Below are 24140 nucleotides of genomic sequence, written 5' to 3'. Positions count from 1 at the left end.
GTATAGAAATCAAAATAAAGCAGCATTAATAGCCATTTGATTGATGGCAAAAAAACAGCCAAGTATTAAGAAAACACATTAAATTTTTGGCAACCAAATTATATTGATTCGAGTCTGCTCGACTTTGAGACAGCAAACATTTTTAACAAAATCAAAACAGATCGGTATTATTATTTTTTAGATTTACTTTATAAATAGTCCAAAAAGATACTCTCAAATGGCGGCGTGTATATTTGGTATATCCATATACTATAATATTCAAAATATACCATAGAGTACAAATTATAGACGATTGTCAATGACTATATTTGGTATATCGTTAAACTATAACACTTAAAATATATCATAGAATACAATTTATAATATGTATATATAAAATTTTGTCAATCTTATTTAGTAACTTCTACAATTTTTCTCTGATCACACGCACATTTTTAGGAATACTAAAAACTGAGCTATTATTGTAAGTAACAAAAATCATGGAACAATAACAAGTGTTGTCAAACATAAATTATAAACATAAAACATTTTATAAATTATACTAAAATTTAAGTATAAATATAATTTTCAATACATCGATGTCAAAATAGTAATCATAGAGTTGTTAGTTGTTCCACTATGTACTTGTTAGTTCCTTAAATCCAGTAGTAAACAATACTATATATATAATATTCTTAGCTAGTCAATAAATACGTTTTTAGAAAATATGTCAATAAACACACCTGTTCGGAGTTTAATAGAGAATAAGACATCATCGAATTTGGTAGCATTTGGCTAAGCAAATATTTGCTCAATAAATGAGTTAAGTTCAATTGAGAATACTTTTGATGTTCAGGTGTTAACGTCATAGTTAAATTTCAGCTCAATACCTCATAGGTTTCATAATTTTATTTTATTGCAACGGATTATGAAATACAATCGAATATTCTCGATGACATTTGCTATGGGTTTCTATTTTCGCTAGTTATATAAAATAAGCATTAACCCCACTTGACTTGCAGTTAGTCAGAAAGTCAGTAAGTCACTCAGTCAATTAGTCAGTTAGTCAGTTAGTCAGGCAGTCAGTCAGTCAGCGAGTGAGTGAGTGAGTGAGTCGATCTCTGTACGTGCTGCAATGTGCATGAAGTGTGCAAGTTGTGTGTGTGTTATTTTTCGAGTTGCGAGCATGCGATAAGAAGTGGGGCGCACACAACACGAGGGGCGTCGAGTTTCAGTTTGATCCAAAACAAAGCGGCGCATGCAACTGACATTGGCCAGAAGCGTGTCATCAAAGCGCAAAAGATAAAGAGAAGAGAGTGAGAGAGAGGGCGAAACTTGACAACTGGCAATGCAATTCAATTGATGACACCAAAAATTCTGTCACCACCTGCGATATGGATAAAAAAACTTTACTGACTTGTCGCCTGTCATTAGCTGCAGCTCCTGCATGAAGCCATTAAAAGCCATAATAAATAATTGGACACTGGCTGTGAAACCTTGGAATTGAATGGAGGAGCCTCACATCTCGACAACAACAATCGGAAATTTACATATATTTTTTCGTAATCAATGAGCTACTCGTTTCACGCAACTTCAACTCGATTTGTCCGCCTGATTAATGCAGCCTTTCAACATCCCAAACAACAGGCAACGCTTTAATAACGGACTTCAACTTCTCGACTTCGACTTCGACATCGAAATCGACTCCGACCCCAAAGTTTTTGGGGAATCTGTTGAAATTGGCATTGGGTCAAATAAGAGCAAAGCAAAGGATCGCATCCCATTGCATTCAATTCGTTAATTAGCGACAATTGTGGGTTTCGTTTCTTCTTTTTTTGTTGTTGTCTGTGGAAAGTTGCTTGTTTTTTATGCGTCGCAGCTGTTTGCTTGGGAATTCTGTTCATTTGGCATTGTTTTTTTTCTGTTTAACTTTCTTTGGCTTAATAATCATACAATAAACAATTAATTAAAGCCTGAGCCTGGCATTATCATCAGCTTAATGTGCCATCGATTTTGCAGTTTGATAAGCAATCTCCCGAATCGCATCTCTGTCTCTCTACCTGTGTGCAATCCTTTGGGTCGAGCTCTTAACTTTGATTAATTGAGGGGAAACTGGTTGCCTTCTTTCTGACTTTCTGGCTTTTTTCCTTGGGTAGCTGTCGCCAGTTAATGTTGCCAACTTAATCGCATTTGGATGCAGCTCCCTTGATAATGTTGTTTACGACGCTGGGCAAAACGCTTTAGAGAGAATCTCGAAACTGTCTGCAGCGGGGATAATTAATGATGCTGACTTACGTTATTATTAAAAACTTTTAATTACAGGCCAAGGCGAGTGGCCTTGGCAAAAATCCAAGACAGGACATCTAATGAGCCCAAATAAAACCGAAACAAAAAAAGTCAGTCCAAAAACTATTTCAACGATTTTTGCGTAAACCGTCAAGGTAAAAGGACATGCGTTAAAAAGGACACTGCGAATTTCTTACGTAACGTGGACGACACATATTTTTATGACCTCCTCTTGCATCATAAATATTATGCATACATTGCGATTTTTCTTTTTCTTTCTCTTTTTATTTTGTAGGTTCGTTTAACAATGAGAATGAAAACGCGCTCTCAATGTTCTGATCTCGTTCCAGAATCCGCTGCGCGGCATGACATAATTTTGCCTAATTTAATGTTGCAGCAGCAGCAACATTCCAAGGACCTCGTCAGGACAACAACAACAACAACACAGAGGGCTGAGGGCACGCACAGCACGTGACAAAAAAGAAAAATGCCCCGTAAAATGTGAGCGAAAAAAAAATAAAGCAATGCTATAAAGAAAATCTGCGTCGACCTGCGTGCAAATTTTTAGCTTGAATTTCGCAGGTCATCTTCAGATCATTTTGCGAAAATTCGCAAATTTTTTCCTTTTAACTATCGCACAGACATTTTTTGGCCTAATTATTTTTTATGAGTCCACGTGCGGACTGCAAAAATTGTCGCACTTCTCTGTGGCCAGCCGCATCTCTCTCTATGTTAAATCTGAATCTGAGCGAGATCTTTTTGTTCTCTCTCCTGGTTTTTGGCCCGATTTTTTACTTTGTTCTGCTTTTTGTCTTCGGCCTGCTGTTCTTTTTTCGCATTGTGGCTTCGTGACACAGTTTTTGTCCTTTGTCATTCATTGTTTAGAGCGGCGCAAAAACGACCCAATTTTTGTGCAATAATTGTTTCACTTATTGTGGTTTGCTTGGCGCAGGTTTTTTGTCCTGTTTTGCATAGATTTATGCACTTTGTGTTAGGTAACTAAACCACAAGAAGTGTGCTAAGTGTTCTAGAAAAAACGTCTCGGTAGGAATCAATAAACTTCATTGAGAAGACACTGCTATTGTGGTCATCAATTTCACAGTTGGAGAACTAATTATTACAAATAATTGGAAATATAAATAGTAAAAATATATATAAAAAATACTTTTGTACTGCAAATTACGCCTACTGTTATCTGGTATATTTTGACTTCTATCGTATATTTCGAATGTAGTACTTCATCGATATACCAAATATAACATTTAGTATATTTTTGGTATTTATTTTGTATATTTTAAGGAAAACGCAGCATGGCATTCAGAATATTTTTAGTATGTATTCAGTATAATTCAAGGAAAATACCGCACAGTTTTGCTTTTATTAAAAATGGGTAGCAGGTATTTCATAGTCGAGCACTCTCGACTTAAGCTTCCTTACTTGTTCTTACCAATATCTTCAATTTATTTACTTAAACTATTTTTAGCAAGCTATTATTAATTTACCCAATACCTTAAATTACTTAAATTCATAAATTTATTCATTTCAAAATCGCTTTAAACACTTTAAAGATATTTATTATTTTCAAAATTTTTTTTACTTCAACAAATTCGATTTCTTTATGTAAAGAACATTTTCCAGTAATCTAGAACAAGCAGCCAACACTTCTCAGTAAATATAACAAAGTAATTATTTTATTTCCCTGTTACTTTTACTTTCAACTCTGAAGCTGCTCTCATTTTTGCCTTTTCGGCTGCGGCTAATGAGCTGCATCGAGTTGAGAGTTGACCTTAACTAATGACAACTTAGCAGTTGTCGCCAGATCCTGAAAAACAAACTCTCAACTCGTTGACCACCAAGCAACAAAACCTTAAGCCAGGAAGCAACCAAACCAAACCAAAATTTGTCAACACTTTCGCTTGGCCATAAACAAAACGAATTTGCACCAAATACTCGTAAGCAGGCAAGAGGAAACGAGAGTAAAAAGGGGTCATAAAGTGTAGGACTTCTCGTGCTGCTACAATTAAAATGTTAAACAGTAAAATGTCATAAAAACCTCAAAACACTTAAGGTGAAAAAAGGTTAAAAACGTGGAAAAACGGGTTAAAGAATTTTTCGTGAAAAATTCCGCGTACGCGACGACAAAAAGTTGCCTCAAATCAAAGCAAAACGAATTTAGAACAAAAAAATAAAAGAACACAAAAGAAGAGAAGGGAAGGAAAAAAGAGTTGACAGAATTCCGGGAAGGATTCAACCGAACTAGAACTGGGTCGAACAGACAAAAAAGCGACAATGCGGCATCGTTAAAAAAGGAGAGCGCAACGTGCTGCGACATTGTGTTGCACAGAGAAGGAAGGTTGCAACTTCGAGTAGAAAACCCTTTCGGAATTCTAGTTTTATGTCATTTTTTTTGTGTGTGTTGTTTTGCTAGAATTGTAGCAAAAAATTGGTGCAGATGCGATTTACATAGAAATGACCTTCGCTTAAGTGACATTTCATTTAACTTTTGATTCCGGCATTAAGGGTTTGCCTTTCGGGTTTGCCAGCAGAGTTTGGGAATCGAAGGAATTCTCGCTCTCAGGCGGGTTAAATGGCTTTACAACTTGTTGTCTCTAATTATGGTCGAAATGGGCCGTAATCCTTTGCTAAATGCAGCAAAACATTCAACGCCCACGCAGCGCGCGCATTTTAGCCAGAAATCGTCGCAGATCGTCATGGTTAAATGTGACTAATCCTTCCTTAGCCAACTCCTTCCAGCCCTTCTTCACTCAGAAATCGACTGCTGCTGCTGCTGTTGACCTGCAACCGATGGGCGTTATTGTTTATTTTCGAAATCAAAATATTGGCAAACACTGGCGAATACTGTGGAAACTGAACTGCGCTGAGCTGAGCTGTGTGCAAGGATTAGCGTCACATCCTTTCGCAACCTTGGACTCGCAACAATTCGCGCACACGCTCGCCTGATTTTATGACCTATTCTGTGCGCTGCCTGCTGCATGATGCATGCCACATGCCAATGCAACAATCGCTACAATATCCTTCTATACATATCCTTCTTCTTCTGCTTAGTCCTGGCTAATAATGTGCAATGCGTGCGCTGCTTTTGTCAGCGACTCCTTCGTCCGAAATTGACTTTCGTTTTTTAACCCGTCTGCGTCGCGTCCTTCGCATCCTTTTTTATCCTTTAAGCAAGCCTTTTCCCTTTCCTCTTGGCCAAACCTTTTGTTGCGGTCGCATTTTTTACGGGTTGCCCCTGCACAATTGCATCCTTTTGTTGCATTGTCCTCGACCCGCGCACACACTCTTGTTTTTTAGTTTTATTTTTATGGTCAAACCTTTCGTTTTTTAAGCCTTTTTGCTCTGCTCTCAACTCTTTTTGCCAGACCTCGAGTTCAACTTCTTTTGGGTTGTAAATATCGCTAGAAGAATCGCATTTTTTATGCATTTCGCGGAAAGCGAGCTGCATTTTTTTTCTAACTTTTACTGCTTTATTTTTTATGTGCTGCTAGATTTTTTTTAGCAACGGGTTAAGCGGAATCACTTTGCTCTTTTTTCTGCGGAATTTCAGTTTTTAGCATGATTTTCTTTTTGAGGTTTTCAGTTTTTTGTAACACGAGAAAGGCTTAAAAAACGCACAGCCTTGAGTTTTAATGACAAACCCGGAAATAATTGGCATATTTTTTACTTTTCTTGTATATTTTTTTTAAGTCGAAAAGCCAAAAAGTCAAACAGTTTTTTTTTTGGTGGATAACAACAAAGAAGTCTTTGGGCGCGTGAAGAAATCTGTTAACGGAATTCGCTTGTGGCTAAAAGTTAAAGGCTTACGCACAGTTTGATCATAAAAAACCCGTGTATTTAGCCAAAAGTTAATTTTCCACAAGTGAAAATTCAAGTGAAAGCAAAAGTACGCACATTGTATTAACAAAAGTCGAAAATGCTGAACAATGTCTAATTTCAGTTAAAGAGATAAAAATCCGAAGGGTTCCCACTTGGTAAAATAATAAGAAAGTGAAGGTAATAATTAAAGACGTGTTTTTTCGCATTTACAAAATCAATTTCATTTTCGAAGATGCATGCTATTTTTTTCATTAAAAGTATTGCCATTTATCAGGTATTTTACTCATTATTTGATGATGATGATATATATATTTTTAATACATACTTTATTTGCAATCAATCATGCAATAAACATACAATGTATGAAGAAGATATGATTTTTGTTTATAAGTGTTTCGAGAGAGTATTTAATTTAGATGTCTTTACAAAGTTAACGATAATAAAATACATATTTTTATTTTATTTGGGAGTTTCTTTTGAAATATAGTTATTACTGTCTAAAAAGCTTTAAACACAAATACATATTTTGAAAAAATTTTTTTTTTCTGCTTTGAGATAGTTTCCAAATTTAATCTCCCTACGAAGTTTCATTGAGAATTGTAGCTCAATTTTTATTTCACAGATCCATTTTTCTCATCAAATATACTTAGATTTTTCACTGATGAAATAGATCAATATTCTATTATAAATTCTATTAATTATCGTCTATATTACAACACTTTCTTATCTTCAATTTCACTCTGTCTCTAGAAAGCAACACACTTGCTTGGAGATTCGGATGATTGCTCCATTTTATTTTGACATATTTTCTTGTCTTCAAACACCTTTAAACATAAATTTCTCTTTATGCAGCTCCATTAAAAGATTGCTTAAGCAACTCTTGTTTAATTCAACGGTCTCATTGATTACTGTCAAATATTCTCTCTCACCAAATAGATTCTTTATTCCATTATATCCCCTCTATATGACAACAGTCTCTTGTCCTCAATTTGACACTCTCTAGAGAGCAACACACTTGCTTGCAGATCCGGATGATTGCATCACAGTCTTCCCTCGCTACAATAACTCAGAGTTTGCGTCCGTCAAGCAATTGGGGCATGTCGAACATTATCAGTTCCGAACATTGCATATTTCAAACAATTCCCAGGCGTGTCGCCGCCGACGTCGCTGCCGTTGAAGCTGAAGCTGCATCCATAAATTGAATTCCAATTTTCAGCAACTCGATCAATTTCCATGCCTCCCCAAGCAGCAGCAACTCAAGTAGAAGCCACAGCAACAGCAGCAGCCACAACAGCAGCAGCAACCATAACACCAACGAGGTTAATTATCGGCATATTGCCCAATGGGGAAAAAAATTAACATTTTTGTATGTTCGGGCGTGCAGTCGTCAGTCAGTCAGTCAGTTAGTCAGTCATTCAGTTGGCCAGTTAGTCAGTCAGGCAATGCGACTTCCTTTTGCAACAACAGACAAAAGAGAAGATCATAAGCCTCAGTCCCGGTCCATGGAGTTGCAGTCTCCATCTGAGTCTCCGACTCTGACTCTGACTCCGTCTTAGCCAGCTCATTACGCGGGTCGTGACTTGCCGAAATGAAAAACAAGTCAAATCGGTAAGGGAGAATAAACAACAAACCAACAAAAAAAAAGAGGTGAGAATATAAGCTGTAGAAATGCTGCAGTTCAAATACCCTCGAGAAAGGGAACAAGATAAGCAAGGGATTAAGATAATAATATATAATACAAATAAACTATTAGAATGAAAAATAGAATAAAAATACTAAAAAGCAAATTAATAAAAGAATTATTATTCATCCATATATAAAAGCACCTCTAATTTTGCATTCCCATTTGATAGTATTTAAATGTCGACAAGTATCTCAATGTTGCTTCCCAATATCTCAAGCTAAAAGTAGAACTTAATTTAAAGAAGTTTCCAACAAAAATATATCTAATATATTATAAAAGCCAGGAAATTTATATCCTATGTATTATACAAAATGTATTACAATATATTCATCATTCATCATTCATGTATTACAATATATTCATTAAGTTTTCACTATTCATTTGAAACTATTTTCATATTGTAAATAAATCCCAATTTCTTTGCGTAAAATCTCTATCTAAATGATAAACTTTATTTACCAGAATCTCTTATATTTAAAAATTAAAGTATTATATCATCTATCATAAAATTAACAACTTCAAATATTTTTGTCTGAAATTATATCTCTAACTAAAATCAATTGTATCTCAAAATGTATCTCAATTTGCAGATGTATCTTCTCATCAATATCGCTTAAAATGAAACGCCATTTAATGCTTAATCGAAACTCTTCGTATATCTCCACATTGGCTAGGGTATAAACTCTCATCCAGCGGATGCTTGGTTGCTTGTCAGATGCTGATATCAGTCGCAGTTGCAGTTGAAGTCGCAAGTCGCAATTCGCAGGCGGCGGCGGCGTCGGCGTTGGCAGACGCAGAATGTTAATCTCCATAAAATGAAAACAATGCGCCGGCGCGACGACCACGACGACGACGAAGCACACACACACCGCATACAAACATACAACACACAACGTGCCACGTTTGGGGGCACAGAGACTAAGTCTTGGCTGCCATGCTTCGTGGAGCGCGCTTTTTGCGCAATAAGTGTGCCAGCAACATCAGCAACAGCAACAGCACAGCAGCAGCCACAGAGATCGGCAACCGGTCAGCCCCTCACATTATAATTTATGCAGCCGCAGCTCAAGGATCTCTATATATCTGCCACCCGCCTGCCAGCTGCCCCCGCTCTCCTCCCTCAACTTGTGGAGATGGTCTCTCGGTTGTGCGTTTAGGTAATCGCCAGGCATGATCTCCAGCAACTCCAACGCGCAGCGCAGCTCAGCGTTGTTGCTATCGTCACAAGCTGCCCGCTGTGACGTTGGCCACCTTCCTCTCCTCTCTCTCCCTCTAGCCACTCTTCTCATCTGTGGCTGCTGCTGCTTAGTGGCTGCCAAACATCTTCGGGCAACGCCACCCCAGCGTTGAGGAGTGTAAATTACAAGTTGCCGTTGGGCTCACACAAACGCCTGACTTGGCCATGTTGTTACCTCAACGTTGCTGCTGCTTCTTTTTCTTGTTGTTGTTGCTGTTGTTGTCTCTTGGCAATGTTATTGTTGCTGCTGCAGCTGAAGCCTGCCGGTTTCATTCAAAAAGTTCAATAGTGCATGCAATGCCAGTCGAGGCTGCGATTCAAGCCTCGGCTTATGGCCACAATTCAGTTTCTGTTTATTCCCATTCTCATTCCCAGCTTTCCTCTTTCCCCTTTTCCACACCCCTCTGCGCTTGGCGCATTTATGATCGATGCCACAGTCGATTTCTTTGGCCTGACTGGCAATTGTCGTTGCAGCTTCCTTTGCACGCGATTCCCTTGTTCTTGTCCACAGTACCCTAAACATTTAAGGAGTATCCTTTAACTTATTGCTGAAGGCTGACAGAATAATCTGAGTTAAAGACTTATTTGAATGACAGCTCTATTAGTTATTTGGTTAGTGACATATTTATTTCGTATTTAGATTAGACTAGAAAAAGATATTTATAGTTATCAAAAAATTACACTAAAATACAAAATAGGAATTCCTGACTTATAATTTTTGGTATATAATAATACTAAATGTGTTTAAAATAAAAAATCAATCCAAAGAATTTCATAAAAGTATGGAATTAAAGAAGGAACGAAATGAAAGGAAATTAAGATGAAATAAATAAATAAATAAAAATACTTTCATACTTAATAAAATAGTATTTCTTGAAATTAAAAAATTAAAAATGAAATAAAATACTAAATTATACTATTTTAATACTAAATTATAGTATATAATAATTCTATATGTTATTAAAATAAAAAATCCATAAAATAGCACTGAAATTGATGAACATAGATAGATAAATCTTTCTATGTATAGATATATGTAAGATAGATAAATTGTTCTATGTATGTATAAAATAAAAGTTTGTTGTTTAAAATAAAATAAAATCCACAGCCAAATATATCTCATAAGACAACTAAAAACATGAAATTCTTTCAAAATTATCTTTCAAAAACTTCACCTCACGCAATATCTTTTTTGTTATTTAACATAGAAGGATATTAATAATTCGTTGGCTTCATAACTGCTTTATTGACTTCTTCTGTTGTTTTTTGTATCGCTTTATATGCTCAACACCTTCTGTCTACGCTTAAGCGTTTTCTACATGCTCCCAGGGTCTGCAGTCTGGAGTTCTTAGTCTGAGTCTCTGGCTCTTTCACAGGGAGTTCAAGTCCAAGTGGCAGTCAGAGTCAGAAGAGTCTCGAGTCTGGTCACGATTTGTTGAGACTCGTAAAACATTTTTAGCACCTCAACGATCTATATACATACAATACTATAGTATGCATCGTAGCACATCTTTTTAATGGCATTTTGCATTTGCTGTTGTATTTTTATTTCTCCTCCTTTGTGGCTACTACCAACAAAACATGACGCCCACTCGAGAGAGTCGGAGGCTGTGGGAAACCTGTGTGAAGAAGACATCCTGTCATTAGGCAAATATTTATGTAGATTATCGATCGAAGTTTTTAAGGCAGCTGCCGTCTAACGGTGAAATTAACTGACCCTCAAATTAGCCTCGCAAAAAAAGGAAATTAGTCGGTTTGCCTTTGAGGAGCCCAAAAAAAGCGATTAGGGAAATTAACTGCTAAAAATTTGCACAAGCAGCAGCGCCCTCTGGCGTTGGCTAGCGGCAGACGGATTGAACCTTTTTGGGTGTATTAGGCACGCAAATAATATTCCCGGAAATTGGCAAGGATTCAGCGACTGTGGCGAGTCGTAAAAACTCTTTGCGAATCGCGTGACGTCGACTGCGGCAGCGACTGCGACTGCGACGGTGACAGCGGCTGCGGCAGCGATTCACACATCAAGGACATGCGGCACATTAGCGTGACGATCATAAAGACAACCCTCTAGCTAATCCGTGGAAACTCTAAACTCTATCTTCGACCTCTTTCGGCGCGAGTCTCTTTTTCGCCTAGGTAAGCGCGAACTCTTTCGCCCTGTGGCTGTCTCTTTACTCCTTCGAGGCAGGTAGCTGAGATGCTGAAGGAAGGATGTGTGTCGGTGTCTGTGTGGTAGTAGCTGAGAGAGGCTGAGTGAGAGAGCGAGTTGACGTTTGCACGCCAATTGATTTGGCATTGAAGGGAACCGTAAATAACCCTAAATAAAACCATAAAATCCTTCTGCATGTTGCGCTTTTGTTGTGTCCCCGAACCCATCCTCACCTTGAATCCTCTCTTTCTCACTCGTTGATGCTTAGACACAGCGTTGTTTTTTATTTGTCATGTATTTTCTTCTTTTTTGCTGTCTTTTTTTTAGCGAACTCGTAATCATAAATGATGTTGTAAGTGAAGAATCATTTTTTATGCAATTTGTTGTCAACCAGCAGCAAGCTGGCAACAAAAAATCCAATATTTACTTGGAACTACGTTCGTTTTTTACGCAACTCCACGCAACGTTTTTTTGCTGCTTTGTGTTTGCAACGCGTTTTTTACGATTGCCGAGTTGACTTTTTTAGTGAAAAAATTATGATACGAGATTGTCAACAGACAGACAGAGAGACAGAAAACTGCGCACGTACCAGGAAAAGTCAACAGCGATGATGGTTGGACAAGATCAAGACGAGTTAAGGGAGTTGGAGAGAGAAAGAGTAAGCAGGAGAGACAGAGATAGGGAATATACAGAAGGGATTGCTGCAAGGGTTAAGGGGCGTGCGGCGTTGTTGCAACGTCTCGACGGCAGAAGCCTTTACCTGCCCACGCCCATAATCCTTTTATGGCAAATAAACAAACACGCTGGTCACGCTAGTGGAAATCCTTTGCACAAACTCGATCCTAGGTAAAAAGAGGTTCGTCCTCAAAGGGTGCAATAAACAGAAGAGTTGAGTGAGAGAGAGATGGGAGATACAGAAAGATCTCTGCTCTGCACGCGTAGCCCTTTGTTGCACGGACAGTTTTATGGGTGTGTGGTTTTAGCCCTTTGATGTGCATGATCATCCTGTTAATAGAAAGCCGCGTTACCTGGCCACCGTTTCACTCACCACTCACTCACTCACTCCGTTCACTCCGCGCTTTAATCCTTTCACCAAACCCTTTTCGCCATGTCGAGCGTGTCCAAAGCGATTTAATTAACGCGGTTGCCACTAAGCCCAGTGCGCAGAGAGAAATAGCACAGCACAGTGGCAACAACCAGAAGCAGTTTCAATCACAACTTCGCTTAAATCCTTTCGCTAGACGAACGAGGAGGCGTTGTTGCTGCTAAAGGGCAACTAGCTACTGTTCCAGCATTCCAAAGCGGGCGAAAGGGGTTTGCACTTCCAGTGAAAGGATTTAATGCTGAAACTTGTCCCGGAAATTTCGCGATTATTTACCAAATAACCAAGCAGTTGACTTTATAAAACCTGACTTTCAGCCAGGATAAGTCAACGAGTCGAAAAGTCAAAGGGGTTTGCATACAAAATAAGAGAACGACTTGACAATGGATGAGCTTAACTGCAAGTGCTGATCTCTTAAATGGAAAGTAATTTAAAACTAATCAAGATGCTCGGTCATAATCTTTTTCTTATATCCTTAGTGTTTTAGTTGCTCTTTTGAGCTGCGTACTTTAAGTGCGTACTAAATCCTAAATTGCCTGTTATGTATTAAGAGCACCTAATGAATTTTCTCTTTCAACTAATACTTCAGCATATGAAGATCTCAGTTTGACAGATTACCTTGTATGTCATACAAAATTAAAGGGAGCTTTAGGCAAATGCCTAAAGAGAATCAATTCAGTTCATATGCACTCATAGCAAGCATTGCATTCCAAATCAAAGAGAACTTTTTACAGTAGCTATGCTTAACTGCAAGTGCTTACTAACTCGAAAGCCTCTCCTCAAATAGAAACTAATGATTTGCTTCTTCGCCATGGAGTTGCCGTAGTTTCTAATCACTGGACAGTTCTTCAACGCATTGTACTCGAAATCAAACGCTAGCTAAGCTTAGTAGCAAGTGTTTATTCCTGTTTATCTCTTAAATGTAAACACGTTGGAGTGCCACCCACTAAGAGATCGTAATAAATTTGCGCATTTGATGACATCAAAGTAACGGCACCGCTTGAAAGCTTGCACTTTAAATGCATTTGCCATTATCTCTCGCACTCCCCGTTTGTTGTTGCTCTTCCGCATCACGAGATGTGCCCTGCCCTTATAAAGCGGCGTCTCCACCCGAAAATGGCAGCAAACAACATAAACCGTTTGTTTTGAGCTTTTACCTGTTGCTAAATTTAGAACGTCTGCCGTTGTTGCTTTCTTTTGCTTTTCGCTGACGCTGGTGCCGCAAAATAAAACAAAAAAAACAACGAAAAACAGCTGCCCACCTGCCACCTGTACTTCCCCCTCTCTTTTGGTTGACCACCCACCGCATTGAACTTTGCTGCGACGTCAGCGGCGCCGCTTGGCAGTGGTGGCTACGGCCTGTTGGCCCAAAATGCGTCGTTACGTTAATGAGTAATAAAATACTTGCACAACAACAATAACAACAGTAGCAAATTGGGTAAAGATTTGTGTCTCTGTCTGGCGGCCTTTTGCCAAATTGCACAGCGCCATTAACAACAACAACAACAGTTATAATAGTGTAATGCGTTTAGCGGTGCAATGCGTTGGCGATTTTTATGGCATTTTAATCGCGAGACGCGCGCACTCACGCAGACCAGCAAGCAAGCAAACATACATGCATGCAAATGGCGGCCTCATCTTGTGCTCTCTTTGGTCATGCTGATCGGCTGCTCTCTTACGCGTGCGCTGGCTCTCGCTCTGCGTTGCTTATTTTTAGTTACATTGGGGCTGCTGCGGCGCTGTTGCCAGCAGGGCAGCGTCTGGCGCGTGGGTGTCGCTGCCTCTCTTACGCTGCCGTCGTTTGCTGTAACACACAGCCTCTTAGCACTCCCTCTTCCCCTTTGCGCCATGCTTGTACCATCTGTTTAAATTTAGACGCAATTAGCAATGCGCGCACATTTTTGAGTTGTTTTTGTCTGTCTGTCTGCCTGTTGTTGTTGTTTTATTTTTCGGGCGGACTATAAATTTTTGCCACAGTTTATTTTAGACGCTGCATGTGATCGTCTGTCTGTGTGTGTGTACGATACATCCTACACCTTTGCCAGCCAGTTGCTGTTTTTGGCCAAAGGCACATGATGTAAACGTAAACGTTGCAATTAAATTGGCATGCACAAGTGCCGCAGGCGGCAGCCTTTTGATCGCTTGCCAAATTGTAATTGGAACGCGAAGGTGTTGCCTGTTGTCGTTGTCGCGTCGTCCCAAAGCCTTCTAAGCAACAACGCAACGCCACTGAAAATTGACCCATATGCAAAAACACATTGCGCTCTCTTTCTCATGTCAATGAGCTTTCACTTTGTCTGCGCTGAGCAAATATTAAGAGCAGAGCTTTGCTGCTGCAGTGCAAGCTTTGCAGTCAAGCGCAGCTTACAAGCACACTCTTGCAATGTTGCTCTCTCTTATTTGCGTTTACTTTCGCTCTCGTTACGTTTAAAGTGATTAACACTTGTTTGCGTTTGGCTATGTGTGCATGCGTAATGTTATCTCTGTGATACGTCGCTATGACGTATGCAAAAAAAAAGTGCTTAAGATTCCAATACCCTTAGAGATTGCGTATGTTTTTCACATTAATTTGACGCCACTTGCTGTTGTGAATGTGTGTGTGCGAGTAAAGTAACAGCCTTCGCCCAGGCGATAACTGAAACGTGAAAGTTCAGCACTGCACGTAGGCACCATAAAAATGAATCTAAGCGTCCCCCGACGCACGTGTAACGCCCCCATTAGCCTTGCCCAAAAATCATTGATCGATCGAATATATGTACAAACACAATTAAATTCACGAATGTGCCTGTGTGTGTTTATGTGTAAATGACCTTCACTTAATTGAGCTGAGCGGCATGCGGAATGGGGGGTTATGGGTTACATGGCGCCGTGCCGCAAATACCAACAAAAAACCACAACACATAAATAAGTTCATGAATAATTTGGAGCATTTTGTGGGTTGAGTGGGTGACGCAGGTGTTGCCGCCGCTGCTACTGCTGCTGCTTCCGCTTGGCGTGCGCACAGCCCCAACAGCAACAGCAGCAAAAGTCCGCCCCAGCAACCTTGTGATCTTGTTTACTGTTTAGCGACCCCACCGATCACGACATCATCATACATACCTACATACATACATACAATCAAACAGCGCACAAAGAGAGACAAACACACACAGACACACGAACCTGTCGACGCTGGGGTGGCGTCATATCAATGTACTACGTTAAGTCTCTGCAGCAGCGACTGCGGCTGCCGTTTTTGCTATTTTCACCTTCTATGGGACGACGAAGCGTCGCGTTGGCCGCCGCAATGAATCAGCACAACCGACGTTGCTGCTCTCACAGTCTGTCGCTGTCTCTGTCTGTCTGCGTCTATGACTGTGTGTGGTTTGCTCTCGCGTCTTGTGAATCCCGCTCGCACACGCTCACTGGGGGTTTTGATATTTCCAAAAAGGAAGAAATGCTACGTTAGAACTTGCAGTGCTTTTTTCTACGATTGAGAGCGCGGCGCGCGCAGAGAGCACGGAGAGGGGGCGTATGAGTAACTGTGTGTGCGCGCTCTCACAAAGGCCGCGGCTTAGGTAAACTGACAGCAGCAAACACTCACACACACACACATGCACAGGTAGCTTCGTTGGCTACCTACACAGTGACAGCCACAATATGTGTGCATGTGTGTGTAGGTATGCCGTCGCCTGGTCGTGTGGCTCGCGCTGCCTGCGTCTCGCGTCTTGCGCTGCGGCAATTTCGATTTAGCCAACGAACCTGTCGATCAATCGTCAGTCGTCTGCTGTAAGCCCAGCGATAAGGTGGTCGCCCAGCACACACAAATACCAGCAACACACACACACACTTACAACTTAACGAACGATCGTCATCGTCGCTCACTTCGTTCGTAAAATTTCGTTCGGCTCGCTCGCATTCGTGAAACGTTTAATCGCAGCGCATTCAGAACCTGACAGCCATTCGCTTGCCGTAACTTGTAGCGTGCGGTTGGTTTCTCTCCCTCGAGCGGAAGAAAAGAAAAATATATATTTGAAAAGAACTCAACAAGCAAAATATCTTGCACGAAATTTACGTAGTTTCGTCGCGTAAAAGTGAACTAAAGTGATCATCAACAACACAAACTGAAATAACAACAATTTGTTATAAACAAGCAGAGCAAAAAGAAAACTTCAAACAACAAAAGTGCGCAGCAAATTTTGTACATTTGCTGCCAAGTGACAAAAAGAGCAACAGAAAAAGCTATCAAACTGTGTCTAAAACTGCATAAACAGTATATAGCCGATATCGAAATGGTTACCGGCGTCACAGTCAACATGAACGCCAACGTTATGGGCGCCGCCGCGGTGCCCGCTCAAATCAAGGAGACACCGCTGAAAAGTGATCGTCGGGTAAGTGTTCAGAAAACGCGAATGAAATGGGAAGCAGAACTTTCCACAACGAGCCGTCAGCTAACTTGGATTAAACACAGCTGCGAAACAAAGAATTTCAAATTGAAAAAAAAAATTACAATTCTATCTTTGGGAATATATACTTAGCACACACTCTTATTTATGTGTTACAAAAAAGTCCAATACAAGTTAGCTGTCTCCCACTTGCTCGACACATAAATAGAGTGAAGAGAGGCCCACACAGTTTTGGCAACACACGGTCGGGTTGTTGTCTGCCCCCAAATGCATTTCCTCTTTTGGCCAACATATCGTCGGTGTCGTCGGCTCCCACATGTGCCACAAGCCAGCCATATTAACAAAAAAAAAACAGCAACAAAAAATTACAAAATATAAAGAAAAAAAGCCGTCGGCTCGCCAACACATAAAGCGGCGACGTCGTCGTCTGGCGTTGGCGGCATTTACGTTTCGGGCTTCATTCATGGAGCTCGAAAACAAGCAAAGACATCGGACTGAGTCCATTCATGAGTGCCACCCAAAATTGGATTTTTGCTTTGCTCGCTGCTGCCCACTTGAGCGGCTTCCATTTGGCGCGTGGTTTTTTACTTTGGCTCTGTGTTGCAATTGTCGGTCATCAGCTTCTTTTGGCTCAGTCGTTTTGGCCGTTTTCGGCTGCCGACTGCCAACTGCCAACTGCTGATTGCTGACTTCATTCATACTACAAGTGCGGGCGTTTTGCTCTGAACCAAATTTGGTCAGCGAGCACCACACACACACACACACACAGCCAACAAATATAATTTAATGCCCGTGCAAAAAAAACAATTTTTTCTGCGTCGTCGAATTTCCCACGACGACCTTGTTGTTGTTGTTGTTGCAATACCTGGCTATGGCTATTTATTTTTGGCCGCATCGGCTCGTTGCTTATCGTAATTTATAACCGCCAAACTATTTTCGGCATCATCTGCTGCGTCTATATAAATAGAGCACGCGCCATACCGCTGAGATTTGGCCCCCAGCCAGATTGAAGGCGACAAACGACGACAGCGAAGACGACTAAGTACAATGTTGAGAGTCCCGTGTCCAATTAAAGCCTCACGCAGCTTCCTCCATTTTTGTTAATACTTTTTTTTATTTTTTTGTGGCGCTGCATGAGGTCAAAACTCATTGCTCGTCTCAATTGTTACCCTAACCACATGGCTAATCTCGAATCTTCTTTACCTTTGTCTCTTGCAGTCGAACAAACCCATAATGGAAAAACGTCGCCGAGCACGCATCAACAATTGCCTCAATGAACTCAAAACACTGATCTTGGATGCTACCAAAAAAGACGTAAGTATTTTTATAGTTCAAAAATAAGGGTATTTGACAAAATTCTAAAATTTTTAAAAATTTTAAGAAATTCAGTATTCGAAAAAATCTAAACATTTTAAGAACTTAGAAAAAATCAGTATAATAAAATACTAAATATGAAAACAAAATACTAAAAATGCATTTATAAGCAGTTTGAAAAATCAGTACTTTAAAATACTAAATGTGAACACAAAATACTGAAAAAATACTTGAAATTTCCTTTTTAAATACACTCAACTAATCAAGTTCTTATTTGCTTCCTCTACTTGCAGCCAGCGCGTCATTCCAAGCTGGAAAAAGCCGATATCCTGGAGAAGACAGTCAAGCATCTGCAGGAGCTGCAACGTCAGCAGGCTGCCATGCAACAGGCCGCCGATCCCAAGATCATCAACAAGTTCAAGGCCGGCTTTGCCGACTGCGCCAACGAAGTGAGCCGCTTCCCCGGCTTGGAGCCCGCCCAGCGTCGTCGTCTGCTGCAGCATCTGAGCAACTGCATCAATGGCGTCAAGACTGAACTGCATCATCAGCAGCGCCAGCAGGCCGTTGCCCAGGCACAATCCCTACACTCTCAGGTCGTGCTGCCCTCGCCACCCAGCTCACCCGAACAGGAGCCACTCACAGCGACGGCGACGGCAACAGTTGCTGGCAGCGCAGCAACAGCCACTCCCTATCTCTTTGGCCAGATCCAACAGAATGCCAACGGCTATTTTCTGCCCAATGGCATGCAGGTGATACCCACAAAGTTGCCCAACGGCAGCATTGCCTTGGTGCTGCCCCAGAGCTTGCCCCAGCAGCAGCAGCAACAGTTGCTGCAACAGCAACAGCAATTGGCTGCCGCTGCTGCTGCAGCCGCTGCCGCCGCCGCGGCCGCTCAGCAATCACCGATGCTGGTGTCGATGCCACAGCGCACGGCGAGCACAGGATCAGCGAGTTCGCACTCCTCGGCGGGTTACGAGTCGGCGCCCTGCAGCAGCAGCAGCAGTGGCAGCTATGCCCCGCCCTCGCCCGCCAATTCCGCCTACGAGCCGATGGACGTGAAGCCCTCGGTCATCCAGCGTGTGCCCGGGCATCATCATCTGCACCAGGAGCAGCAGCCGCTGTCGCTGGTCATCAAGAAGCAGATCAAGGAGGAGGAGCAGCCCTGGCGGCCCTGGTAAATCGGCTGTTTTGCTAAGCCAGGCGCAGGCGCTTCGAATCTCCCTCCTTCCCACACTCACACACACACACCCGCTTTAAAGACTGATGGGCGTCGCACACACACACGTACACACCCTCCGCACACACCACACACACACACACTCTCTCACTCACACATCTGCGCAGGCGTTGAGAGCATGCGCAAAATACATTTCACCACATTTCGCCAGGATAACGCAAATGTTGCTTCGAAGTGTTCCGAGCATGCGAAACTCCTTTTTTTTTCCACCCAACTCAATTCGCGGCGCAACTTTCCACTGGAAAATGCGCAACGAGCTGGTTGGAGGATTCATCAACACACTCACACACACACACGCAAACACAACACATTTTGTTATAAATTATTTATTATTATTATTACATTAGTTTTTGATTGTGAATTCATTTCTCAAATGGTATTCTGCATATCACCAAAACTACCTCACTCCAAGTAGTACTTGGTGTTGAATTTGCCTCATGAATCATGTATTAGAATTTTCACGCTCCGTTTGGAAAGCAACAACAACAACAACAACAGCATCCAAACAATGCAAAAAGCAATGAAATCTTCAATGTCTTCCACCACAAAGCGCGTAAAACGTTTTGTTTTTGTTTCAACAAGAGATGAAGAAAAACATAATGAAGTCAGACACAAAAACTTAACCATAATACCATAATTATTATGCCTTATATCTCTCCATTTAAATATAGTTTTCATATAGTCTATACACATACATATATAAAAATTCACAAACATATATATTTAGTTGTCTTTAAGGTTTTCTCTTGTTTCTAAGTTTAAGAAAGTATATATATATATACGTATATTTTGTAAGACAACGTGATATAGTAAACATAATGAGCGTCTAAGAGAATGAAGAAGAAAAGAAAAAAACAAAACAAGAATTTGAAAACAACAAAAGCAAAAAAACAAACAAAAAATTGTTGAACAAAAAATCAACAATCAACTTACTAAAAAAGAATAAAACATAAAAATCTTACTAAAATTTAAATACACACAACGTTTTCTTTACTCTGGGGAAGGGCTCAAAAGGCAAAAGAAAAAAAAAAACAGATTTGGTGAAAGTAACATCTCACAAGAGGGTGATTGTAAATCTGCGAGAGACAGACCCTAAAAAAAAAAGAGTTCGCACCTGTCACGGAAATTGCCATGACTCTTGTGAAATTGATATTCAGTATAGAAATGGGCGGAATTATGACCGTGATATGGGATAAACACATACAATACTATGCGAGTTTATGGACACAAGTATGTTGTGGATTGTTTTTGATGATTTCACATAATTTCCGTGCGATAAGAAGTCTCCTCCTCCTCCTCATTCTCCTTCTCCTCTTCCTCTTTCACATTCCGCACATGTTGATAAACTGAGCGCACTTCACGTTGCGCACTAAAATATCAAAATATTTTGCAACACGAGCGCAGATATTAGATTTCCACATAAAAAAAGAAAATATGTAGTTAGATTCGAACATTGTATAGAAATTTTAAGTATTCCCCAGAATTGTTTGAACAAATATTTTAACGACATTTTGACATACGGGAAACAAACAAAAACAAATGATTAAATTCTTCGCAAGAAATTAATTGGAATATATGTAGGTGTTATTTGGAAAAGCTTATCGGATATGGCATGATTTGTAAACAATTCTACTTTATTATATATCCTACATATTCCCAGGAATTGTTTGGTCAAATAGTTTATCGATACTTTGACATTTGCAAAACAAATGATTAAATTATTCGCAGTAAATTCATCAGAAGTAATATATGAGAATGCTGTATTATAGGTTAATTCTGGATTGGTTTAATTAGTAATAGGAAAAAATAATATTTATGACCCGATATAGCAAAAATATATATCCCACAGATTCCCAAGAATTGTTTGGTGAAATATTGATATTGAATGATTAAAATATTCGCCGGAAATCAATCAGAAAGTCTGCTTGTATATTAATAAAGTGTTAAAAGCATTACGGCGATATTTAGGATAGCTTATCGGAATTATAGCTTTTCTATGGATTGGTATAATGAGTAAAATATAACTGTAAACAATATAAATAGTTCGATGAATGTAGCAGGAAATGAAACCAGAACTCTACTTAAAAATTGATGACGATATAAATCAGCTAATTGATACTGCAGGGAATACACAAGTGATAACGATTATAAAGTAATATATTGTTCAGGATATTGTGTCAAGAGATTGCGCGACCTTGTGTCTTCTCTCGTTGAACAGAACAGAACAGAACAGAACAGTAAACAACATTGTGCTATTCTATATTCTTGTCATTATTTGCAGAGTTTCTAGCACGATCGTAATTTTCCATAATCAGATTGCATCAGATTTGTTGGCATCCACTAAATACTTATTCATCTCGTGATGTGAGATCATGAGAATAATGTATGACGATATTGCGAGTGACACAGTTAGGGCTCTCAGCTGAAATTCAAACTGAATCTGAAACTGTAATATTCCATTACTAAGAAGTATTTTGCACCCCCATTTTCTTCAGATTTTGTTGTGCTTGGTTTCTCTCTAATCTGCGCAAATCCCCCTGCAATTAAGCGTCATATTCTCTCGCGTCAAAAGTTTCCGCGAAGTCTGCTGCAATCGGCGCAGGGTGTGAAAACCACCAGCAACCCAGAATACTGTCAAATCATGCTGATAATATCACACGATATACATAAGTATAAGTAAGAGTAAGAACTATTTTTTTTTTAAATAAATAAACAAGCAACACGTATAACTGGTCCAATAATCTGGGAGGTGACTCGATTCACAGACGTTACAAACTGCAAGTATGCATATAAAGTATTTATATATGTGCATATCTTAATGAACTCATGTATATATATATATATATACATATACATATATATAAGATATTCACTTATCAAGATCGTGATGGCAAGCGCGTCGCCGTGTCTGAGATTAAAAACCCGTGCGCGGTCATAAAAGAATCGCGCGCGACAAAAGTCCAAGACACTGAGAATAATAACAATAACAATAATAATAAGCATATTAAGATACACAATTACACAGAGTCGTACTTTATACGTTGACTATCTTTTGATTGTTCCAGAATGTTGTGTTTTATGCGCTAGCCCGCAGACTGCATAAATTGCACTCGATCGTACCACGTCTCGGATTAGTCATTCCAAAAAAAAGCAAAAATAAAATAATATGAATCGAATCAAAAACCTCAACTTCATTCAGCAAGATATGCGTCAGACACGAGACGATGGTTACAAATGTATGATTTTTTTATTGAGCATATCTAGCAACAAAGTTCAAATGGGCAATTCGAAAAAAAAGTCCATCAAAACTGGACAAAAGTCACAATAAAACGCCAAACAGTTGGGCGGTGATTTTAGTCTGAGTCATCACTAGATTTCGCATATTAACTAAATGTTTTTTTTTTTGTTTTATTACAGTTTATGATAAAACAAATAACAACTGAAACGGCAAATAATAGTTTTTATCATGTGCAGGAATTTTCTCGTTGGGAAATTGCCACAAAACTATTACTGAGAAAAGTAGGAATCATTTTTTACGAGACGATAGGGAAAGTGACATACATATGAAAATAAAAATATACAGATAAGAAATGAATGACATATAAAAGCGAAAAAAACATACATATTAGCTTCACAGATATCCTTTAAAACAAAACTATGAGAAATAGTTTTTCTAAAGAATAATAGATAATTAATTTTTATTCTATAAGCATATATATTCTTTAAAAGAAAACTATGAGAAATAGTTTTGCTACAGATTAATATGTATTCTAAAAGTATAAATATTCTTTAAAACAAATCTTTCGAAAATTATTTTCCTTCAATTTCTCTAACATAGTTATAATATTACTTTTAAATTCTTTAATAGAACATCTTTAACAATTACTGAAAAATATGTTTAGAAAGTTTTAAGCCTTAATCAAATTCGTAGTTTCATTTTTGGTTGAAATTCAAATGCAATACACTTATAGACTGCATAGTCATTGCTGAACAATTTCACTTGCAACACAAGTGTTGACTTTATTTAATCAACAAAAAAATAAAAACCTCAAAATTTAGACCTGCGTCATAAGGTAGGGACTGACTGACTATCAAGCGTCATTCGCTTGGATGATTTGGCTTTAGAATTGATTAAGTGGCGTCCATTTTGGTAGCTAAAAGTCAAATGATTTTAATATAATATTTTAATATTATTTCAAGTGATCTTCAACCAGCTACTGCTCCATTTATAGCTGCGACACCTACCAGACACACACCTGATCATAACTGCGCCATACATTCCGCTAGATGTACTCCAAAGTTCTTAAGAGTGGAAAAAAAATTGCGAGTCGGCGAATTGCGCGTGACAAAAAAACGTGATTTGTTTGGGTTTTTCTTTCAATTGTTTTTCTCGTCTTTCGCTCTTTTTGTTTTGGCTTCCAAAAATAAATTACTATATTTAAAAGTTAATAAATACGTATACGTATATACATTATACATATGTATATATGGGATATTTTTCGCATTGCGCTGCATTTTTCAGCTTGTAAACGGATGCGGCAAAACAGAACCGAACAGAAACAAAACAAAAACAAAAGCCAGAGAAAATATACTTATAAGAAAGGGAGCAGAACGAATCGAAAAACAACGCAAATCAAATTGCAAAACGATAACGAGCTGACGGCGGATGCCAGATTCGAAAGATATGCACAACGTTTCTTCTTCTTCTATAGGACAGGAGTTTACACACATGCAGACTTTGGAATTTGCATACACTCACACACACTCACAAACATCCGTACGGTACAAAGTCCCGTTGTTTACTGCTCAAACTAGCTCCCCAAAAAGGATTAAGAGTGTGCTTTTGTTTTGATCATTTTTTGTGACATGCAGAAGTAAACATTTTCTACAGCTGACTTGCTACAGTTTAGTCTGTCTGTTCATTCATAAATGTTAATCT

The 24140-nt window shown here is 39.3% G+C and overlaps 1 protein-coding gene across 1 annotated transcript; it reads left to right on the top strand.

The window, feature by feature from the left end:
- Positions 1 to 16039: 16039 nt before the first annotated feature.
- LOC133841653 (protein hairy) lies at positions 16040 to 20128 on the top strand. Its single transcript, XM_062274282.1, has 3 exons — positions 16040 to 16635; positions 17869 to 17964; positions 18258 to 20128. The coding sequence occupies exons 1-3, from the start codon at positions 16537 to 16539 to the stop codon at positions 19140 to 19142; spliced, it is 1080 nt and encodes a 359-aa protein (XP_062130266.1). The 5' UTR covers positions 16040 to 16536; the 3' UTR covers positions 19143 to 20128.
- Positions 20129 to 24140: the final 4012 nt, after the last annotated feature.

This window comes from Drosophila sulfurigaster, chromosome 3 (genome assembly GCF_023558435.1).
Source record: "Drosophila sulfurigaster albostrigata strain 15112-1811.04 chromosome 3, ASM2355843v2, whole genome shotgun sequence".
NCBI lineage: Eukaryota > Metazoa > Arthropoda > Insecta > Diptera > Drosophilidae > Drosophila > Drosophila sulfurigaster.
Note: the sequence above shows the minus strand (reverse complement) of the source record. Positions and strands in the feature narration are given on the sequence as shown.